Source organism: Chelonia mydas, chromosome 3 (assembly GCF_015237465.2).
Source record: "Chelonia mydas isolate rCheMyd1 chromosome 3, rCheMyd1.pri.v2, whole genome shotgun sequence".
NCBI classification, from domain to species: Eukaryota; Metazoa; Chordata; order Testudines; family Cheloniidae; genus Chelonia; species Chelonia mydas.
Window position 1 is genome coordinate 161,326,587 of NC_057851.1, and position 20,094 is coordinate 161,346,680.

The 20,094-nt window shown below is 39.7% G+C and overlaps 1 protein-coding gene across 7 annotated transcripts in view; it reads right to left on the reverse strand.

Annotated features, from left to right (window-relative positions):
• Positions 1-20,094, reverse strand: part of RPS6KC1 (ribosomal protein S6 kinase C1) — a 117,166-nt gene that overhangs the window by 51,021 nt on the left and 46,051 nt on the right. For 6 of the 7 annotated variants that reach the window (XM_043543669.1, XM_043543667.1, XM_043543666.1 and 3 more), the window contains one exon: positions 2,249-2,370. The exons of the other annotated variant lie outside the window; for it this stretch is intronic. In XM_043543669.1, the coding sequence (XP_043399604.1) occupies positions 2,249-2,370 (122 nt within the window). The remainder of the gene's footprint in view (positions 1-2,248; positions 2,371-20,094) is intronic. 7 annotated transcript variants of the gene reach the window in all.

Here is a 20,094-nt window from a genome sequence, read left to right on the forward strand (position 1 = left end):
ATAATCAGATCCTTCCCCCCAAAAAATCAAGTATGCAGCTTCCACACAGAGCCACAGACCCTAACCCGCTACCTACAAATAAGACAGCTTCCAGTGGCTTTATAGATTAAAATAATTGAACTGAAGCAAAGCTCTTTTGTAAAGTTTATCTTTTTCCCTGTGGAGAAGTCTAGTTTCCTGAACAAGGAGGAAAGGAAAGTTCCAAACCTATCACCTTCAGCAGCTACCGTTGAGGAAAACTAACTCCAGATGAACCCACCCTGCCAGATGGAAATAAAGAGCTAACAGCAAGAAGGAGTGAAGGAAATCTGAGGTAAACTGTGATCCAGAATAACAAGACAAACATTCCTGAAAAAGAGTGAGCCTCTGAGCCTGGCAAGTAACCACTGTCCAAAAAAAGCCACCCTCTTCATTCTCATCTAGACAAACTTCATGTCAAACACTATGTATGTCAACAGTTGAGGGCACGCGTCACTATTCTCACCATATGTTTTCTTACGATTGCTGTAGTCAAGAAGATCAGCCATGTTACCTAATTCTTGACAGCGACAAATCAAGGTGTCAGGTTTATTCCCTTGGTTCTCTTTTTGCCCACAATGATGCCCGCCTCCTTCTTCACAGCACTTAACGTGCTCTTTTATGTGTCTCAGTTGTCACCACATTCCCACTTCTGATCAAAACTCAGTTTCCATCTCTGTGGGCCATTGGACAGTGGTTGTTCCCAATGTAACAAATCTATGTAAATTAATTCCAATGATCTCAAATAAAAGCAAAAAACTTTATTTGGCACAAGAGACAAAAATCAAGAAATAATAAGTAAAATAAAATAAATGCTTAGATACTAGCACAATAGTGCCACTAGATGGACAAAGTTTGTGCTACGAAGGAGATTAAGTCAAGAGCAAAATTTTGCTCAGCTAAAGTTAAGCTTCTCCTAGCTAGTCAGCTTTGAATGTTATCAAGGAGAGATGCAGGTTTCTCTCTTTCCTCCTCTTTTTCTCTGGATGTATTCCTTTAAGATCTGCAAAGGAGGTATTTGTCCAATTCAGTACTAAATGAGAGAGGGCAGTTCCGTTGCCGTTGGGGGTCCTTGTACAGTAATACCTCTTTCTTCCTGTTACCCAGCCATAGTGAATTTTTACTATACAAACTGTAATGGGTTCCTCAACTTGTTTCCCTGCTCAGATTCCAAAAATACTGGGTTTGCATTCAGTCAAGATTTGCCCCACTTCCAAGAGCATTTGGCCCAAGGAAAGGCAACCAGCAGGTAGTTCACATAACATCTCTGTTTAGTTTTGACACCTCTTGGAAGAGGGTGGTTCATTGCTATGTAGATGCAGATAACAGACCACAGTATTACAACTCTCTCAAGTACAACTGATATAAGTAGTAAGACATCAACTCTCACAAAATGTTTCTCATTTAGAATGTCCCCATAAACGTATCTGTGGTCTCTTAGTACAGAAACAGTTCCCCTTCAAAACAAGATTGGGGAGGAGAGGAGTGGGGGTGGGTGGAGGTTAAGATTTACTTTAGATTAGGGGGCTTAATTTTATCTGAATTTTCTAAGGCTTTGCTTTTTAACTGAAATAATCTCCTTAAACTGCTCTTAGGGCTGTGAAAAATAAGACACAAGAATTTTCTGCCCTTTTTGTCCTTACTTGATACAAATGTAGACAGACAGGAAGTTTGACACTTTTATGTTTACTACCTGGGAGCAGTCATTGACAATCACACACACGTTAGTGTGACTGCAGCAAAAAAAACAAACTAAGAACAGATGGGTCCCAGGGGAACTGGATTGGGAAGGGCAAAGTAGAGATCTATTAAGAATGTCTTGAAACAAGATTTTTTTTTTGCACAAGTAAGCTCAGCTAAGGATATCTGCTTAAAAAGGTGGAAGCTACCTCAAAAAGCAATTTAATGCTGGCAGAAGCTGCTGAATGCTCCAACTCAGTTTACTTTATAAACTGCGGAGTATGAAGTAAAAATACTTAAAACCCACTGACAGCACTTTTTAGAACCAGGTACCTTGCATAATATTACAAAAAGTAAACTAAATCAAGAAGCACCAAAGAATTTTTTTTTAAACCCTATAAAAAGTTACCAGAAAGAACTACTGTGTTTAGGGTACATACAGAAGGTTATCTAATTTTAAAAACAGTTTTGAGATAACTAAAAGCCAAGAAATTCAGACAGACAGACAATCTTACAGATCCAATTTCAGAGAAATGAAACTAAAGCCTACCCCAGAAACTGATCCATCTTCAGAGAAGGATTTCTGGTATAGGCTGGAAATTTTTTCAGCACGCATTAGATATTCTGCGGTCTTCTTCTTCACTGCTTCTCGACGAGTTGGACTTGACTCACCTAGATAGAGTACCAGAAAATGGTGAGGTTTTTTGTTTTTGTTTTTTAAAAGTGTTTCCAAACACTTGGAGAAAGATTGACTTGATTTTGCCGTCTTTGGATCCAGCCTTATTCATGGATTCTGATAGCCAAGCCTACAATAATATTCGATTCCATGTTCTTGGATTTGGGTATTCTGGCAAAGATACAGTTTAAGCCTCATTACATACTCAAGTAAATGAAAACTCTTACATTATTTTTGCCAATTTGGTGTCAGTTTCCATAGAAACGAAATTAAGAACTGGAGGCAGCAGTGAAATGGACTCTGTATCCATGGAAATCAGATTAGTGCATATACGGTAAAGGTTATAAATTACTACTTTAAAAAAACAGAAGAGGCAAAACTTGCTTATTTCCATCCTTCCGACCTATACTTCCATGAAAATGGGGTCAGAAATGCCACTAATAGCCGGGTGAAACCGAGAACTCACACAGATTTCAGCTGCTGGCTGACCCCTTCCTTTTTGGCTAAGAGGCTAATAAGTTTCAGATGGTCACCAGCCAGGATGACAAGATGAAACCACTCTGCCCGCAGGCAAGATACAACAGTAGCAGCCTGATGAGAATTCAAGCCCCCTCCCTGCAGCTGTGAGTCAGAGCGGGGCTTCTAAATAGGCATTGTGCCTGAATCTTACAAGCAGCTTCATCATCTTTCATCTCAACCACTGGTTAATAAGGTTCTGGAAATTTTTTCCAAACTGTCACTGTTGTCTTCCATTTAGGAAAGAATAAACTGAATGTTTCTTGTTTAAACAAACGTAGGCTATTGATAAGAGCACTGGGATATATTGTCTGTAAACATAGGCGGGTATAACAGTCCAGGGGAGGCTAAACCTCCCCTAAGCCAAGCTCTAGCAGCCCCACCCATACTCCACCCTCTCCCCCAAGGCAGCAGGAGCTCAGCTCCAGACGGAGGTCAGAGGTCTGGCATTGGGGCCAATTCTGAGGCTGGTGGGGGATCTGGGGCAGTTCAGCAGGGGCACCTCTGGCCGCAGGAGGGGGTGCTTGGGGCTCAGGCAGAAGGGATGGGGCCTCATGACTAGCCGCCCCAAAGGGGGGGCTCATGCGCCGCCCATGTGTGTAAAAATGCAAAATATATACTTTTTAAATTCTCAAAACTTGCTTCCAGTCCTGTTGCTTCTGTCTGCAGAAGGAAACTTAATCTTGTACAGATGTCTGCAACTTCCTTAGAGACAGTCATCAACCCCTTTGACATCCATCAAGAGCTGGTTTCTCAGAAACAACTAATTTGTTTATATTGTTAATATTTGGCTTCTCTTCAGCCAGCAATTTCAGTTCACCAGAAGATTTTAAGACTAGTATGAAAGTCAAGCTACTGCTGTAATTATTGATTATTTGTTTTTAGTCTGAATGTTTATCGCTGTTTACCTATTTTTCTCCCCAATGCCTCAGTTATTTTAGAGCAACTAACACACAAGACGGCATGTCCCTTTGAGTTTTCGTTGTTCTCTCCTATTTTCATTCAACATTAATTTTACTTCATCACTCAGGATAGGATAGAGCGTAGTAATATTTATTTTTCAAAATATTAAATTTATGAGTTATTCACTCATTAAAAACTTAACCATACCAGTAAGGACTGTATTTGCAAAAAGGGTTCTATTCGAAGGGTTGTCACATCTCTCTCGTGGCTGACAGGAAATCTGATCTCAATACTTACCAATTCAGGCTTTAAATGCTTAAACACAAGGTCTGTCTTTGAGCCAGAATAGGAGAATCAAATACGTTTGTGGAGCTGGGTTTATTTTATTTTATTTTTTAAATTTACATTAGTTTGATCTCTAATTTTTAAAAAGCCAAGAAAGGTTATGAAAAAATACCAGCTGCCTATCAGTCCAATCACTTCTTAACATACCAAGATTTTCTGGCACATCTAATATATAGCACATGTGGACCATGTAAAGGAAAAATAGTCTACCAAATTCCAAGAAGATTTGAATAATAAAATGTTTAAAAAACTGTGACAAAACACTTCGATTGTGATGATGAACAATCCAGAAAACTAAATGCAGACTCTAGCATTTATCCCAGGTTTTCATTTCTTGTAGCTCCTCACTTAAATAAGATATTACAATAAGATGACAGACAGACAAACTTCTATGTTCAAGATCTTTCGCAACAGTGGTGCATACTTCACACGTCAGAGAAATGCAGAGAGGTTGTATTTGTATGTTTTATAGGAATGAACTATTGATCAAACTAGCCAAACTTTTTCAAAAATTAGGAGGGAAAAGTAATTTTTTCTAATACAAGCTTTTTATTTTAAAGTGTTTATTGGGAACATTTTATTCATATTTCCAACAGAGATCATGTGGTCACTCTTCAATATAGAGCCCTGAATCATTGATATGAGCATCTTTTATTAAGATTTACACCTTAGAAAGATTTTTTTTAAATAGTAACAAACAGGAATTGTTAAACCCCTTGACAACTGATCATACAAGCTCATTCTACAGGCCATTAGCCTCGGATCCCACTGAGGGTTACCAAAAGAAACTACACCATCCGCTCAAGAAACTCCCTGAAAAAGCACAGGAACAAATCTGCACAGACACACCCCTAGAACCATGACCAGGGGTATTCTATCTGCTACCCAAGATCCATAAACCTCGAAATCCTGGATGCCCCACCATCTCAGGCATTGGCACCCTGACAGCAGGATTGTCTGGCTATGTAGACTCTCTCCTCGGGCCCTATACTACCAGCACTCCTAGCTATCTTCGAGACACCACTGACTTCCTGAGGAAACTATAGTCCATTGGTGATCTTCCAGAAAACACCATCCTGGCCACTATGGATGTAGAAGCCCTCTACACCAACACTCCACACAAAGATGGACTACGAGCCGTCAGGAACAGTATCCCCGATAATGTCACGGCAAACCTGGTGGCTGAACTTTGTGACTTTGTCCTAACCCACAACTATTTCACATTTGGGGACAATATATACCTTCAAGTCAGCGGCACTGCTATGGGTACCCGCATGGCCCCACAGTATGCCAACATTTTTATGACTGACTTAGAACAACTCTTCCCTAGCTCTAATCCCCTAACTCCCCTACTCTACTTGCGCTACATTGATGACATCTTCATCATCTGGACTCATGGAAAAGAAGCCCTGGAGGAATTCCACCATGATTTCAACAGTTTCCATCCCACCATCAACCTCAGCCTGGACCAGTCCACACAAGAGATCCACTTCCTAGACACTACAGTGCTAATAAGCGACGGCCACAGAAACACCACCCTATATCGGAAACCTACTGACCACTATTCCTACATACATGCCTCCAGCTATTCCTGCCTACATGCCTCCAGCTTTCATCCACACCACACCACACGATCCATTGTCTACAGCCAAGCTCTACGACACAACCGCATTTGCTCCAACCCCTCAGACAGAGACAAACACCGACAAGATCTCTATCAAGCATTCTTACAACTACAATACCCACCTGCAGAAGTGAAGAAACAGATTGACAGAGCCAGAAGAATACCCAGAAGTCAATTACTCCAGGACAGGCCCAACAAAGAAAGTAACAGAACACCATTAGCCGTCACCTTCAGCCAGCAACTAAAACCTCTCCAGGGCATCATCAAGGACCTACCACCTATCCTGAAGGAGGATCCCTCACTCTCACAGGTCTTGGGAGACAGGCCAGTCCTTGCTTACAGACAGCCCCCCAACCTGAAGCAAATACTCACCAGCAACCACACACCACACAACAGAAACACTAACCCAGAAACCTATCCTTGCAACAAAGCCCGTTGCTAATTCTGTCCACATATCTATTCAAAGGACACCATCATAGGACCTAATCACATCAGCCACACCATAAGAGGCTCATTCACCTGCACATCTACCAATGTGATATATGCCACCATGTGCCAATAATGCCCCTCTGCCATGTACATTGGCCAGACCGGACAATCTCTATGCAAAAGAATAAATGGACACAAATCGGACATCAAGAATTATAACATTCAAAAACCAGTCGGAGAACACTTCAACCTCCCTGGTCACTCAATTTCAGACCTAAAAGTCACAATTCTCCAACAAAAAAAACTTCAAAAACAGACTCCAATGAGAAACTGCAGAATTGGAATTAATTTGAAAACTGGACACCATTAAATTAGGCTTGAATAAAGACTGGGCGTGGATGGGTCACTACACAAAGTAAAAACTATTTCCCCTTGCTAATTTTTTCCCCTACTGTTACTCACACCTTCTTGTCAACTGTTTGAAATGGGCCCCCCTGTTTATCACTACAAAAGTTTTTTTTTCCTCCTGCTGATAATAGCCTACCTTAATTGATTGGTCTCGTTACAGTTGGTATGGCAACACCCATTGTTTCATGTTCTCTGTGTATAAGTATATATCTTCCTACTGTATTTTCCACTGCATGCATCCGATGAAGCCCACGAAACCTTATGCCCAAATAAATTTGTTAGTCTCTAAGGTGCCACAAGGACTCCTCGTTTTGTTTTTTGTTTTTTTTAAAAGATTTGCATTTCATCTGATCAGTATCAAAGCTCTCCCCACATCCCACCCCATTCACTGGGATGAAATCAGCCATGTCATTTTAAATGTTTACAAACTGTGCTGCTGAAGCAAGATATAAAAGTGTGGTAATGATGATGACAGAGACCTTTGAATAAAAACCCTTCGAGATTCCTCCTCTTTTTCGCTCTCTCTCTTTGCATTTGCTACAGAGCAGCTGTGCCTCACACAGATTCACATGAATGAAAATATTAAGGCGAGAAACCACTCACTTAGTTTATTTTCCATATGATTCTCCTGTAATTATTTTGTAAACTCTTCACACAACAATATATAAAAACATCTGCAAAAACAGGTAATTAATGTGTCAAGCCAAACTAATGCATTTTTATGGTGTCCATGCTTCGTCAACTGTAATTAGAACTCTTTTTAAGCAAATGATGATGTGTTTGTTGCAATGTGCAAGTGGTTATTTTAGATGCTCTGTTTACTGTTACCGCAAACAGAATATAAAAACTCTACAGCTACTTCGCTGCGCATAAGCCTCCATCTAAACAAGCAAAAGCAGTCTGCTCCCTCATTTCCCAACAGCTTTGTATATTCCCAAGTAATAAAATACATTTCTTAAAATCAAACTTGGTGTTAGATCAGCTGGCCAGGACACCTCTGACCCATTAGCGGTACTCTATAAATACAGGATAATAAGCCAGCAGCTAACTATTTAGATTTTTAAGAATTATTTAACTCAGACACTCACAAAAAAGAAATTCTCAACAATATTCAAATAATCTGGAGGGTCTGACATAGACAAAGAGCATGAATATTGGATACCATGCCCCTCCTTAGTCACCCTGTGGTCAACTGATGAAAAATGAGATATATAGGCGCAAAAAGCATTTTCACAGAATAATTACAAGAGGTAGCACATGGGATACTAGGAATATTATGAAGAATATCTGGGTTCTAACATGCAGTGAATATATCTTTCAATTGTCAATCTGCTGGATATCGATGTGCTGGCTACTCAAACCCCAGCTGGTTACTTGTTTAGTCAGTAGATCCTCTTAGATATAAAAAGGAATTATGTTGAGGTGTTGGCAATGAGCTACTGAAAGTGACTTTATAAAATAAACTTGTATTTAAAGTTTACAGATCAGAAAAGGCCTATAGGTAAACATGTACCTTGATCAAAAAGTCCTTTTGGTAACCTCAAAATGTGCTTCAAATACTTGCAAGAAGTGCCCTGCAACTTGCATCATTAGACATTTGAGTGACATGCTGCATTTCCCCAAGGATACTGGACAGCATGGACTAAGATGGAAGATTCAGATTGCCCAGGTAGATAGGTAAGTAGCAGGTACTAACAGAAAGAGGAAGAAAAAAGAAATCATTGAAAAGGTCTGCAAGACGTTTAAAGTTAGATGTATACAGCATCATATGGTCAACAAATGGCTTATCCCCCATATAGAAAGATGCAACCAACAAGCTTTGAAAAAGGCACAGTAATCAAAAGGAGGGTGCCAGCAAACAACAAGTATAACATAAGGTCAGAAATGCTCTCTCTCTCTCTCATTTCCTTCTCTCATCAAGGCACTCTTAGCTCTCTTCCCATCGAGGGGCTGTCTAACAACCTCCAAGCCTCCACCTGTCTCATAAGCAATATATTATAGATCAGTTCTTTCTGACACAAGCACATCATGCCTTCGTACATGCAGGAGTTTGGTTGTACCTTCATTTACCTCACAAGAAGAAAAACACCTTTAGGGCTTCTTCTCTGCTGTTCGGTATACTTAATGCTTTACATCTTCAAGGGACTGCAGACATGTTAACTATTGTAATTAATACTCACAGCAGAGATGAAGTATTATTTTGATGTGAAAAAGAAAGGTTAAGCAACTTGCCTAAGGACACAGTAAATTAGCGGCAGAGTCAGGATTAGAAATCAGAAGTTTCTAGTTCCCGATCCTATACTTAGTCCAACAGACCCACACTGTTTCTCTCTTGGCAAGTGGGAAGACAAGGCCATCTCCTCTCCCTCCATTCCCGCGCCTTTTTAAAAAAAAAAAAAAAAAAAAAAAAAACAAGCTAGACTAGAGTGCCATGTTTGGCTGCTAAAGAGCAAAAGGGAGAAAAAGTGAAAACTTGTTCTGAAGATTAAAATACAAGCTTCCAAATGAACATCCATTTCAAAAGCTGCTCATCTCTCCCACTCAGATCCACTAGCATACTTAAAATACACTGGGAACTTTTAGATCTTGAAGTGCTTTACAAAGGTGGGTAAACCCCATTAGCCTCATTTAACAGATTGGAGTAATTCAGCTATACAGCTGTTCAGACACTTGCCCAAAATCACACAGCCAATCATTGGCAGACGCAGGATTAACACTCTGGTCTACCAACTGGCCCAAAGTTCCATCAGAGATACCCCTGCCTACTTCTTGGCCACAATTACGGTCACCTTTGATTCCCATCCCTGGAAAAAAGGGCAGGTAGATTAAGGGTCACATCTTAAAAAAAACACGGCCCTTCATGAGAATCACTAAGTGCATCCAGGAATGGGGAAAAGAATCAGATTCAAAGAGAAGATACCAGCTAGGTGAGAAACTGCTGTTGCCTAATTATGCACCTGAATCTCCTGCACAGATGCAATGCCAACTGAAGGACACTAGAAATGGTATATTTCCTTATCACTTAAATAATATCACTTATCAAATAACTTTGATGCAACATATATGATGGAGTATAACCAGTTATCTTGGATTTGGAAAACCTGTTGACTGGACAGAAGCGCTACAAAAGCAGGAAAAATACACAATATACATCTTCAGAGACTCCAATAATTCCTCTAGCACAACCAAAATTGACATCAGGATATTTTTATGGTACAAACCAAGCAGGAAAAAACCTCAAAACACACACACACACACGTCCCCTTTATACATCATAAAACACAAATCTGTTTGCTTTGTTTTGTTTTTAAAAAAAAAAAAAAACAAACAAACCTTTGCAGGTCACCATTAACTTTGTTTTTTTATACACGTTAACAGTGAAGAAACTTGCCATGGGCTCAGAAACTAGAACCCCTTGTTTCCAGTAATTCAAGAGATAATATCCATCCGGATATAGAGCTGAGCCCCCCTGCACATTTTTTAAGAATGAAGACTGCGGTCTCTATTAATGTGACCACTGAACAAACTTACACTTTTCTCAACCAGTTGGTGAGCCAGGGCAGGCTACCCCACCTAAGCAGGTGTGTATATGTATATAAAAAATACTACATAAATCTTTATAGTTCAGACCAAACCTCCAGTTTAAAAATAAGTCAGACAACGTTCCAGAATGAGCTTGGTCCATCTCTTGCAAGATGAGACAATCGCGTTGAAGCATCCCATTTCAGGAAGTGAGATTCATGAGCTATTTATTCTTGTGAAGGAAAGAGAGATGCACTCCAAATGGATCTGATTTAGAATTAAAGATCAAACTAAACAATCACCTCTTCTACCAAGAATGTACAAGGAATGTTACAAAAAAAGAATAACCTTGCAAGCTCCTTGAGAGAAGCTCCTATGTGCATCACTGAAACCTAACAGAACCACTTCTGTTCACCTCAGAGACCAGCACAGCCATCAAAGTTAGATTTTTACATTATTGCCAGGGCCCTAGCCTGGAGAAAAGAAGGGCTTGGTTTTTTTCCCCCAGAGTGATTCATGGCAATTGATTGAGTTTCAAGTTAGAACATTCCACTGCTGTAATTTTTAGAAGGCATACTTCGCAGGTACCACAAAAGACATGGGAGAGTAATACACAGATGCCTCATACCATGCAGGAAAATCACTTGACTGCATTGAGCTGTATTTCCTTTTGGAAATAGTAGCCCAGGTGAGATTTGGAGGAGGGGAGACTTTCCATGTCTCCACCTTCCAGCCTGCACAGTGCTGCTGGGGCCCAAGATTTATCAGATATCAGATAAATATCAGATCACTTTCATTTTTGCTAGAAAATCATCTAATCAGATGATGTCCTCTGTCTCTCCTGTCCTCAACTATCTATAGTAAACCTCAGCACATGACAAGGACATTTCCACAGAAGGAATAAGACCAACAAGCTACCATTATCTCTCTACTGATATGTTATTGCTTCTAGGTATCTCATACCCTTCTGTTTTCTCTCTCATGACTACTCAAATATTTTAGACCATATCAGGATTTAAGAACCAACCAGAAAAGTTTGGAAGTTTCTCCTCAAAGAATCATACCAGGAATTTGATGGAGGATCTGTCTATGCAATTCCTCCCAAACTCCAATTATTGGGCCATTGATTGAAACAGTAAAACTTTTTTCAGATGCTAAAAGCTTGAATAACCCACTCATAATCACCCAATGTAACAGTTAAATAGTCTTTTTGTTATATAAACAAAGTTTCTCTATGTCCTTCACAGCCACCCCATATACATCCCCCAGCTTGATTATTGGATTTTTCAAAGAATGCCTCTGTTTTCCACAGAGTAATAAAATGCAAGGGGGGAAGCCTTAAAAGACTTATCCTTCCCACAGTGAAAGGAGGTTTAGCAACACCTTCTTCATTAGTGGGTAACCCAGCTGTTATTTTTGCTTATCTGGTTTGAGGACCTCTGTTTTTATTAGTGCAAACACTTCTTACCTCATACGAATGAGACTGCTATCTCCTTATTAACCAAACAAACTCGTGCACACCGTAAGTGAACATGCAATTTGTAAATCTTGACACTGTGGCCACTATTCTATAGCCCTGAAATTTCAAGCAAACTTCTGGGAAATTTGTTTCAGGAATGGGAGGAGGAGCTGAGTCACGAACAAGTCCCCCTGAACGCCACAGCAAGCTAGAATGCTTTTTAATTTGACTGCATAATTAGTTGCTGGACATGTTGGCAGCTGTCAAGGAGGCAGCTAGTAATTTCAGCACCTGGAAGCAGCTTGGGATGGAGGATGAGCACATACGCTGGCAGTTTGTTAATGATCAGCACTGAAACAGTTAATGTTGACATTTTGCCTTCTTCGGGTTTCAGAGTAACTAACTGATTGAGATAATAGTGCAGTTCACTTTTTTGAGTTATTTTTTCTCGCTATCCGCAGACTTCATCGGTTATCTACGCAACCGTGAAGAATAGCATATTTTTAAGTGAAGCTTTAAAGTCTGAAGCACAAATCTGTGGCATCAAGTGGACTCCCTGGAACACAGAACCCTCATAACTTTCCAGGACAAACATTTGGATTCTTTTAAGGACTCTGAGCACACCACATTTAATGCATGTTTACCTAGGTATTTAGAACTCATATACCTTGAATGAAGGTACCAACTCCAACTCAGACAGTGAAACAAAATTTAACCCACCAATGGGTTATCACAAATCTGAACAGAGTATCTGGAAAAATATGTAGAAATAAGTGCAAAGGTTAAGGCTACGTAGGAAAGTGTTCTGCATATGGAGTGCTCAAATGACTAACAGGCAGGTATCAGTTAAGAACCACAAATTTCACAGTACATACAAGACATAGCTTTTCAAAAGTTTTATTCATAGGAGTATCTCACTTTAGATAAAAGTGTTTCTTGCATTCATAACTGTGTTAAACAGGACAGAAGCTGGTAATCTGTAGTATGTGTGTGTAAATGTCCAAAGAAACCTGTGATCTGGTCATGTGAGGCAAACCTACCTAGCATCTGCATTCACACTGAGCTCTGGCTCTATTTCCCATTGAGCAGTTAACAACAAAAAATAATCAGTCAGACTACATGGATTCTACAATGGAAGAAACATCCCTGGATACTCTTCTGTTAAAAAAATAAAATCTGGAACCTACATCAGCACAAAAACAGAAGGAGAAGCAGCAGCCTCCTAGCACTGATAAGAAAACAAAATGGTGCCAGCAGCAGCATGTCCTCCAACACTAGCAACACAGAAACAGGAGACAGCTTTGGCAGCCAAAATAGTGGACGTAGTTACACAGAACCTTACCAGAGAAATGAAAAACGAAATGTTTCCAAGCCTCTCTTCAGTCTGTTCTCGAGGGGCGTTCTACTAAACAGAGAAATATGACTGAAAGTCAGTGAATGTGACACCAAACTTGTTACAGGGCAGAGGAAATCCAACAGGAGTTTGAAGACACACTCCTGACTCCAAGAAAGAAGCTACAACAGCTGAAGAATGAGGAATTGCAGGAAGAGAGGAGGGGGGAGGAAGGAGAGAGATTCATATTACTCCCATAGTACTCCCAGAAGGTAGTGAACTGCCTAATCCTACTTCTCTCTGTTTTCTTTTTATTTGAAGACTAGCTTCCCACTTACTTGAAGTTTCAACAAAAATTGCAAACCCAAAATTGAAAGAGTAGACCGTACACTCCTCCTAAAGGGCTACAACCCATGCTGGCCCAGCCCCACAGCTGTGAAGACAAGCTCTTTTAAGCCGCTATGGGGAAAGAAAAAAAACGAAACTACTCCTCTACACAATGGCATGAGCATGTTTCTTCCAAGATGTCTCTGTAGCATTACACACTACGCAGACTTTAAGACAGTAAGGAACATCATCAGGCAATATGGTTACAGATGCAGCCCCATCTATCCAGCTTCTTTAAAAATCTTCACCAGGAACGAACATAAAACCCTCACAAGAATCCTTAGATTCTGATAACTGTTTACACCTTTAACACAGAGATAAGCTCTTTGCTATATTAAAATCAGGTATTCTAGTATTTGTATATTCTGCTGCTTACCAGAAAGTACTATAGATGGGGATGGGCCTGGATAATTGAGACTAAAAATCACCAGATTTAAATCTGTATTTTGCATTGGTTTACATAAATTGAGGAGGAGGGAGTAATTTTTTATGCAAAACTGTGTAGGGAGCCCACTTGAGTAGCTAGGAGGTGGAAATAAACTATTCAATCGGTTGCTTTTAGGACACCAAAGTTTATACTTTTTATTTAAAAAAAAAAAAATACATTGCTTGTTTCTGTATTCAACAAGGTCACGCAGCACCAGACCGGACCTCAAACCCATACCCAATTTTCCTTCACCAGTAAAGGCTTACCTCAGTGACACCACTCAATGAGGCATTAAACTCTACAGGCAAAACCTCTGGTTACTACACCTTAAGATACCAGACATACTAGACCAGATCTATTTCTTCTATCTATATTATATTCTGAAAGTTGTGTGGCATCCCTAACAGATCCGAGAATAATCTCCAATCATGCTGCCCTGTTCCTCTGAATAGATGATTTAAACCCTAATCTTCCCCCATCAAAAGCGGAGGTAACATTTTAAACTGGAAAGTCAGTTCGTTTCCAAAATGGCTAGAAATATCATCTAGAGGTCTAAAAATATTACGCACCTAGGGCAACCCTATTTCATTTTTTGTGGGAATGCCTCATTATATATAAATTTCTGGGTCCAAGTTCAAAGTGACATTCAAATCGTATTTGTAACTTTCATTCCAGCTCTGTTTGTTGGATATCAGCAAAGCTAATGTAAGTGGGTATACAACTGATATTATCAAAATTAGGGCTGTCGATTAATCGCCGTTAATTCATGCGATTAACTCAAAAAAATTAATCATGATTAAAAAATGAATCGCGATTAATCGCAGTTCTAATTGCACTGTTAAACAATAGATACCAATTGAAATTCATTAAATATTTTGGATGTTTTTCTACATTTTCAAATATAGTGATTTCAATTACAATACAGAATACAAAAAGTGTAGTGTACAATGCTCACTTTATATTACTTTTATTACAAATATTTGCACTGTAAAAATGATAAAAGAAATAGTATTTTTTAATTCACCTCATACAAGTACCATAGTGCAATCTCTTATTCGTGAAAGCGCAATTTACAAATGTAGATTTTTTTGTTACATAACTGCACTCAAAAACAAAACAATCTAAAACTTTAGAGCCTACAAGTCCACTCAGTCCTACTTCGTGTTCAACCAATTGCTCAGACAAACAAGTTTGTTTACATTTACAGGAGATACTGCTGCCTGCTTCTTATTTACAATGTCACCTGAAAGTGAGAACAGACATTTCCATGGCACTTTTGTCGCTTGCATTGCAAGGTATTTACGTGCCAGATATGCTAAACATTCGTATGCCCCTTCATGCTTTGGCCACCATTCAAGAGGACGTGCTTCTATGCTGATGGCACTTGTTAAAAAAATAATGCATAAATTAAATTTGTGACTGAACTCCTTGTGGGAGAATTGTATGTCTCCTGCTCTGTGTTTTACCTGCATTCAGCCATATATTTCATGTTATAGCAGTCTCGGATGATGACTCAGCACATGTTGTTTGTTTTCAGAACATATTCACTGCAGATTTTACAAAACGCAAAGAAGGTACCAATGTAAGATGTCTAAAAATACCTACAGCACTCAACCCAAGATTTAAGAATCTGAAGTGCCTTCCTAAATCTGAGAGGGATGAGGTGTGGACATTCTTTCAGAAGTCTTAAAAAAGAGCAACACTCCGATGCAGAAAATATCGGAGAAATATCAGAAAACCCGAACCAACAAAAAAGAAAATCAACCTTCTGCTGTTGACATCTGACTCAGTTGGTCTGCACTGCTTTGGATCATTAGTGAGCAAAACTCATCATCAGCATGGACACGTCCTCTAGAATGGTGGTTGAAACATGAAGGGACATATGAATCTTTAGCACATGTGGCACGTAAATATCTCGCAACGCCGACTTCAACAGTACCATGCAAATGCCTGTTCTCACTTTCAGGTGACATTGTAAACAAGAAGCGGGCAGCATTATCTCCTGCAAATGTAAACAAACTTGTTTCTCTGAGCAATTGGTTGAACAAGAAGTAGGACTGAGTGGACTTGTATGCTCTAAAGTTTTACATTGTTTTGTTTTTGAATGCAGTTATTTTTTGTACATAACTACATTTGTAAGTCCAGCTTTCATGATAAAGAGATTGCACTACAGTGAATTGAAAAATTAAGTGAATTGAAAAATACTATTTCTTTTATTTTTACAGTGCAAATATTTATATTAAAATATACTGTAAAAAATAAACTGTACACTTTGTATTTAATTCTACACATGAGCACTGTACACTGTGTATTCTGTGCTGTAACTGAAATCAGTATATTTGGAAATGTGGAAAACATCCAAAAATATTTATATAAATGGTATTCTATTATGATTTAACAGTGCGATTAATTTTTTAATCGCTTGACAGCCCTAATCAAAATGTTTTCCCTGACAGCAGAAGCTTATCCATACTTTGTGGATAGCCAATGAAAACTAGTGTCCAAGACCTGGCAGATAGAACTAATTAATTATCTTAAGATCTATTTATGATCTACAAGGACACCACACAAATTGTATGCATCATGGTTTATTTAATCAGATGCTCAGCCTTGAAGACTACACTGTACAAATGCTCACTCCACACAACCAAGACTGTTCATCATTCAGATATATACACATGCAAGCGAAGAATGTAAGAACAGTCCCAAAGTGGAACAAGCATTCCAGATCTACCATAGATTAGGTATATAATCTTCCTCCAGATTTTCATGTATAACTTGGAGACCTGTAAAAAAGGCTTAGCTATTAGTCCTTACTTTTTCAACCTAATAGGACAGATTCTGTCACCCTTACTCATGTATGTGGTTCCCCTATATCTCTGTATCTTTCTTGCCTCACCATCTTAGGCACTGTCGGCTTTTTTAGGTTAAAATAAGTAATCATGTTTAACTATCTGCTCGCCACACATCTCAACTTGTCGCCGCCCAACTGGGGGTATAATTTGGGATGGTCACACAATAAGGAAAGAACTGAAGAGATGGGATTAATTTCTCTAGTACAAATAGCATTTTCTGTTACCTCAGCCTCCCAGTTAGTTTCTTACTAATGTAAATTATGTCCAGCAAGAAGAATGAAGGGACACCAGCTTCATCGTTAACTCTGGGACTAAAATGACCAAAGTCCTCAAAATGAGGGACAGCTGGGAAGCACGAGGCTTGCTGTTGCTGATTTTTTTTTTTCCTTCATGTAATTCATCATCAACAGGCCTGAAGCAACACAGACTGTTCACCATGCTAACAAAATAAAGAAATAGCCATATCTGTCAGCCAAACTAGTTCTGAAGCCGCACCAGTGGGATTCCACTTCAGGAGAGGGGGAGAGGGATGCAAACAGCCATTGCTGCCCGCTGTACGCCATGGAACTGTGCTGCAATAAGTACTCTATGCATTTCAGTCTGGAGGTGTACTTAGAGTACAGGTGATACTACTGCAGCCCATGGGCTCTGGTGCCATTTCGAGCCTGGGCACAGGTTACAGAATTTCATCTCTTTATGCACACGGGCTGTGCATGAACAAAATTTGGCCTAAGATGTTTATTGTATTGATGCCCAGAGCAAAAATAGTACAGCTAGTTCTCAGAATTTAACACTGTCATACAACCCCCTTTATTCCCTGAAAGGCACCCCGATCAGTTTTCTTGCCAGGACAGTAAACTGAACACTAAAGATTTCATGCTAAAATGTCACAGAAGAGTAACAGGGGAAGATACAAGTGTGTTGCTAACAATGCAGTTAACAGAACCTTGCTTTCCACTGTATACACAAAGGAAACTGAAAACCAAGTCAACATCCTTATCTCCTTGGCTTCAGCACACGCAGAATTTTTCACCTCTGGGATTAGCGCCATAAAGTCAAAGGGCTGAAGAGTCATCAGGTATGTCAGATTTTCCACTTACAGAGACTGCCTTTACGGAAGAGCAGACAAATTATAGTTATTTATCATCGGCTAAGGAATTGCAAGTCTGCAAGATTAAAGTAATACATGTAATAACTTCAAGGATATTTACAGTTAGGAACATGGGTAATACCATTGGGACAGGTCAGAAGCATGAGTGAGTATACTTAATACCAAATCAATAGGAGTGCTTAACAACAGGATAAAAAGAAACTTAAATTCCAGGTCTGTGATGCCAAGTTACTAAACTACAATATGAAAAGCAGTCAGAGGAAACTTCCAAACAGAAGGGATTGACTGTTTGCTACATAGATTGCATTTTGTGATTCTGCTTTTTAAGCGTCAATTTCTATTTTCTTGGTGCCACCAAGTGGCAGCACTCTGAATTGTCACTTTATATGGAAAGGACACCTTCAATCTAATAGTGTCAACTCTGAGACGACAGGCCACACACACTATGTAGTGACGGCACGTGGGGAAAAAGAAAAAAAAAAAACCCACCCTAAGATCAGATAACTGTTTTGGCTGGCCTGGAAAGAGACACAAAGTGAAGATATTCTATAAGTAAACCACGAACTATTGACACCCAAGACATTTACAAAGGATTTTAACATGCATATCACTAATACATGCATGTTTTTGACCACGTGAGATATATGTTGGAAAAGATAATAAGCATGTTTTATGAGTCAGAGTTAAGATTATTATTGCAATGTAGAGTGAATATTCACTTGTCAATATTAACAGTAACAGCATATTTTAAATGAAGATATACTGACATAAGTGTCTCCAGGGCTAGTTAAGAATACGATGAATTCAAACCCTTCAGAGAGATTAGAGAGTTACAGCACAGTCGTATAATCTGTGGGTTGGGGGCCACATGTGTCCCTCAAAGGAGACTGTAATAAGAAAATATGTATTTTATTAGGAATGGAAAATATGTTCTCTGAACCACACCCTGGAATTTTGAAACTGAAATATTTGAATTAGCTGTGTCACTGTGGCAAAGAGGCTGGGGACTTCTCTCCCAGGCTGTGAGAGCCCCAGAAAGAACTGGATACAAGTTCATCTGGCTCTACCTGAGCCTAGGGGGAGTGTCTAGCAAAGGATGACTTCTCTCTTTCATCCCACCCTCACAGAGGAGATGACAAGCTCAGAACCAGCAACCAATTACAGCTCCCAGGTTCTCTGCCCCAGCCTAGTTTAGAGCAATTTAGGGGCTGCTCTAACCTGAATTAGCTGGCTATGGTCTCCAAGGAACTACATACCAGCTGGAGATGGACAGAATGATACACACTCCAACCACTTTCCATCCCTGATCCCCAATCCCTGGCACAGAGAGCCTGTCATATGGGAAGAGTAAGGTGTAGGTGCCAGCTATGCTAATTCTGCACCCACACAGAAATCCCCCATGTTGGGGGGTTATCCCCAGCATGGAGTTGCAGCTGGTTACTATTCCCTTTGTGCTGCCCAAGTGGTAGAAAGGAAGCAAAAAAAAGGGCAGAAAATCTGCCAAAAACCATTAAGATGATAAGAATGACCATACCGAGTCAGACCAATGGTCATCTAGTCCAACGTCCTGACTTCCAACAGTGGTTAGTGCCCAGTGCTTTAGAGGGAATGAACAGAATAATGTAATTACCAAGTGATCCATCCCCCCCATCAGCCAGCCCCAGTTTCTAGCAATCAGAGGTTTAGGGACACCTGAAGCATGGAGTTGCATCCCTGACCATTCTCGCTAATAGCCACTGATGAACCTATCCTCGATGAACTTACCTAATTCTTTTTGAACCTTGTTATACTTTTGGCCTTCACAGCATCCCCTGGCAACCAGTCCCACAGGCTGACAGTGTGCCGTGTGAAGAAGAACTTCCTTATGTTTGTTTTAAACCTGCTGCCTGTTAATTTCATTGAGTGACCCCTGATTCTTGTGTTATGTAAAGGGGTAAATAATGCTTCCTTATTCACTTTCGCCACTCTTTCTGGGACCCTTTGACTTTTTTGAAATAATGTTTGGCCATCAGGCTGAAAATCCTGGATATCAATGGATTAGAGAATAAGACTGGGAATTAGGACTGTTGCTAGGTAGCTGTACAAAGAGATAGCAAATATGAGAAAGAGAGAGTAGGAGAAAGCAAGAAATCTCAAGTTCTTAGAGAAAACTCTAGCGATTGTAGCAAACTAAGAATTTAAAGGTAGATTTGTCAGAAAGGCCTTTTTATGCTGAAGTTGCAAATGCCGGTTTGAAAGGCCCTTGCATTGTGGTTAAAAAGCAGAAGTGGTTATGACAAAATGGAATGTCCTTCAGAAAAGCAGTAGTGAAAGGCACATCATCCTAAAAGAAAGTGTATTTATAAAGAATGAACAGCAGGGTTGCTACCAACAGATGGATTCCCAACACATTCAACGTCCG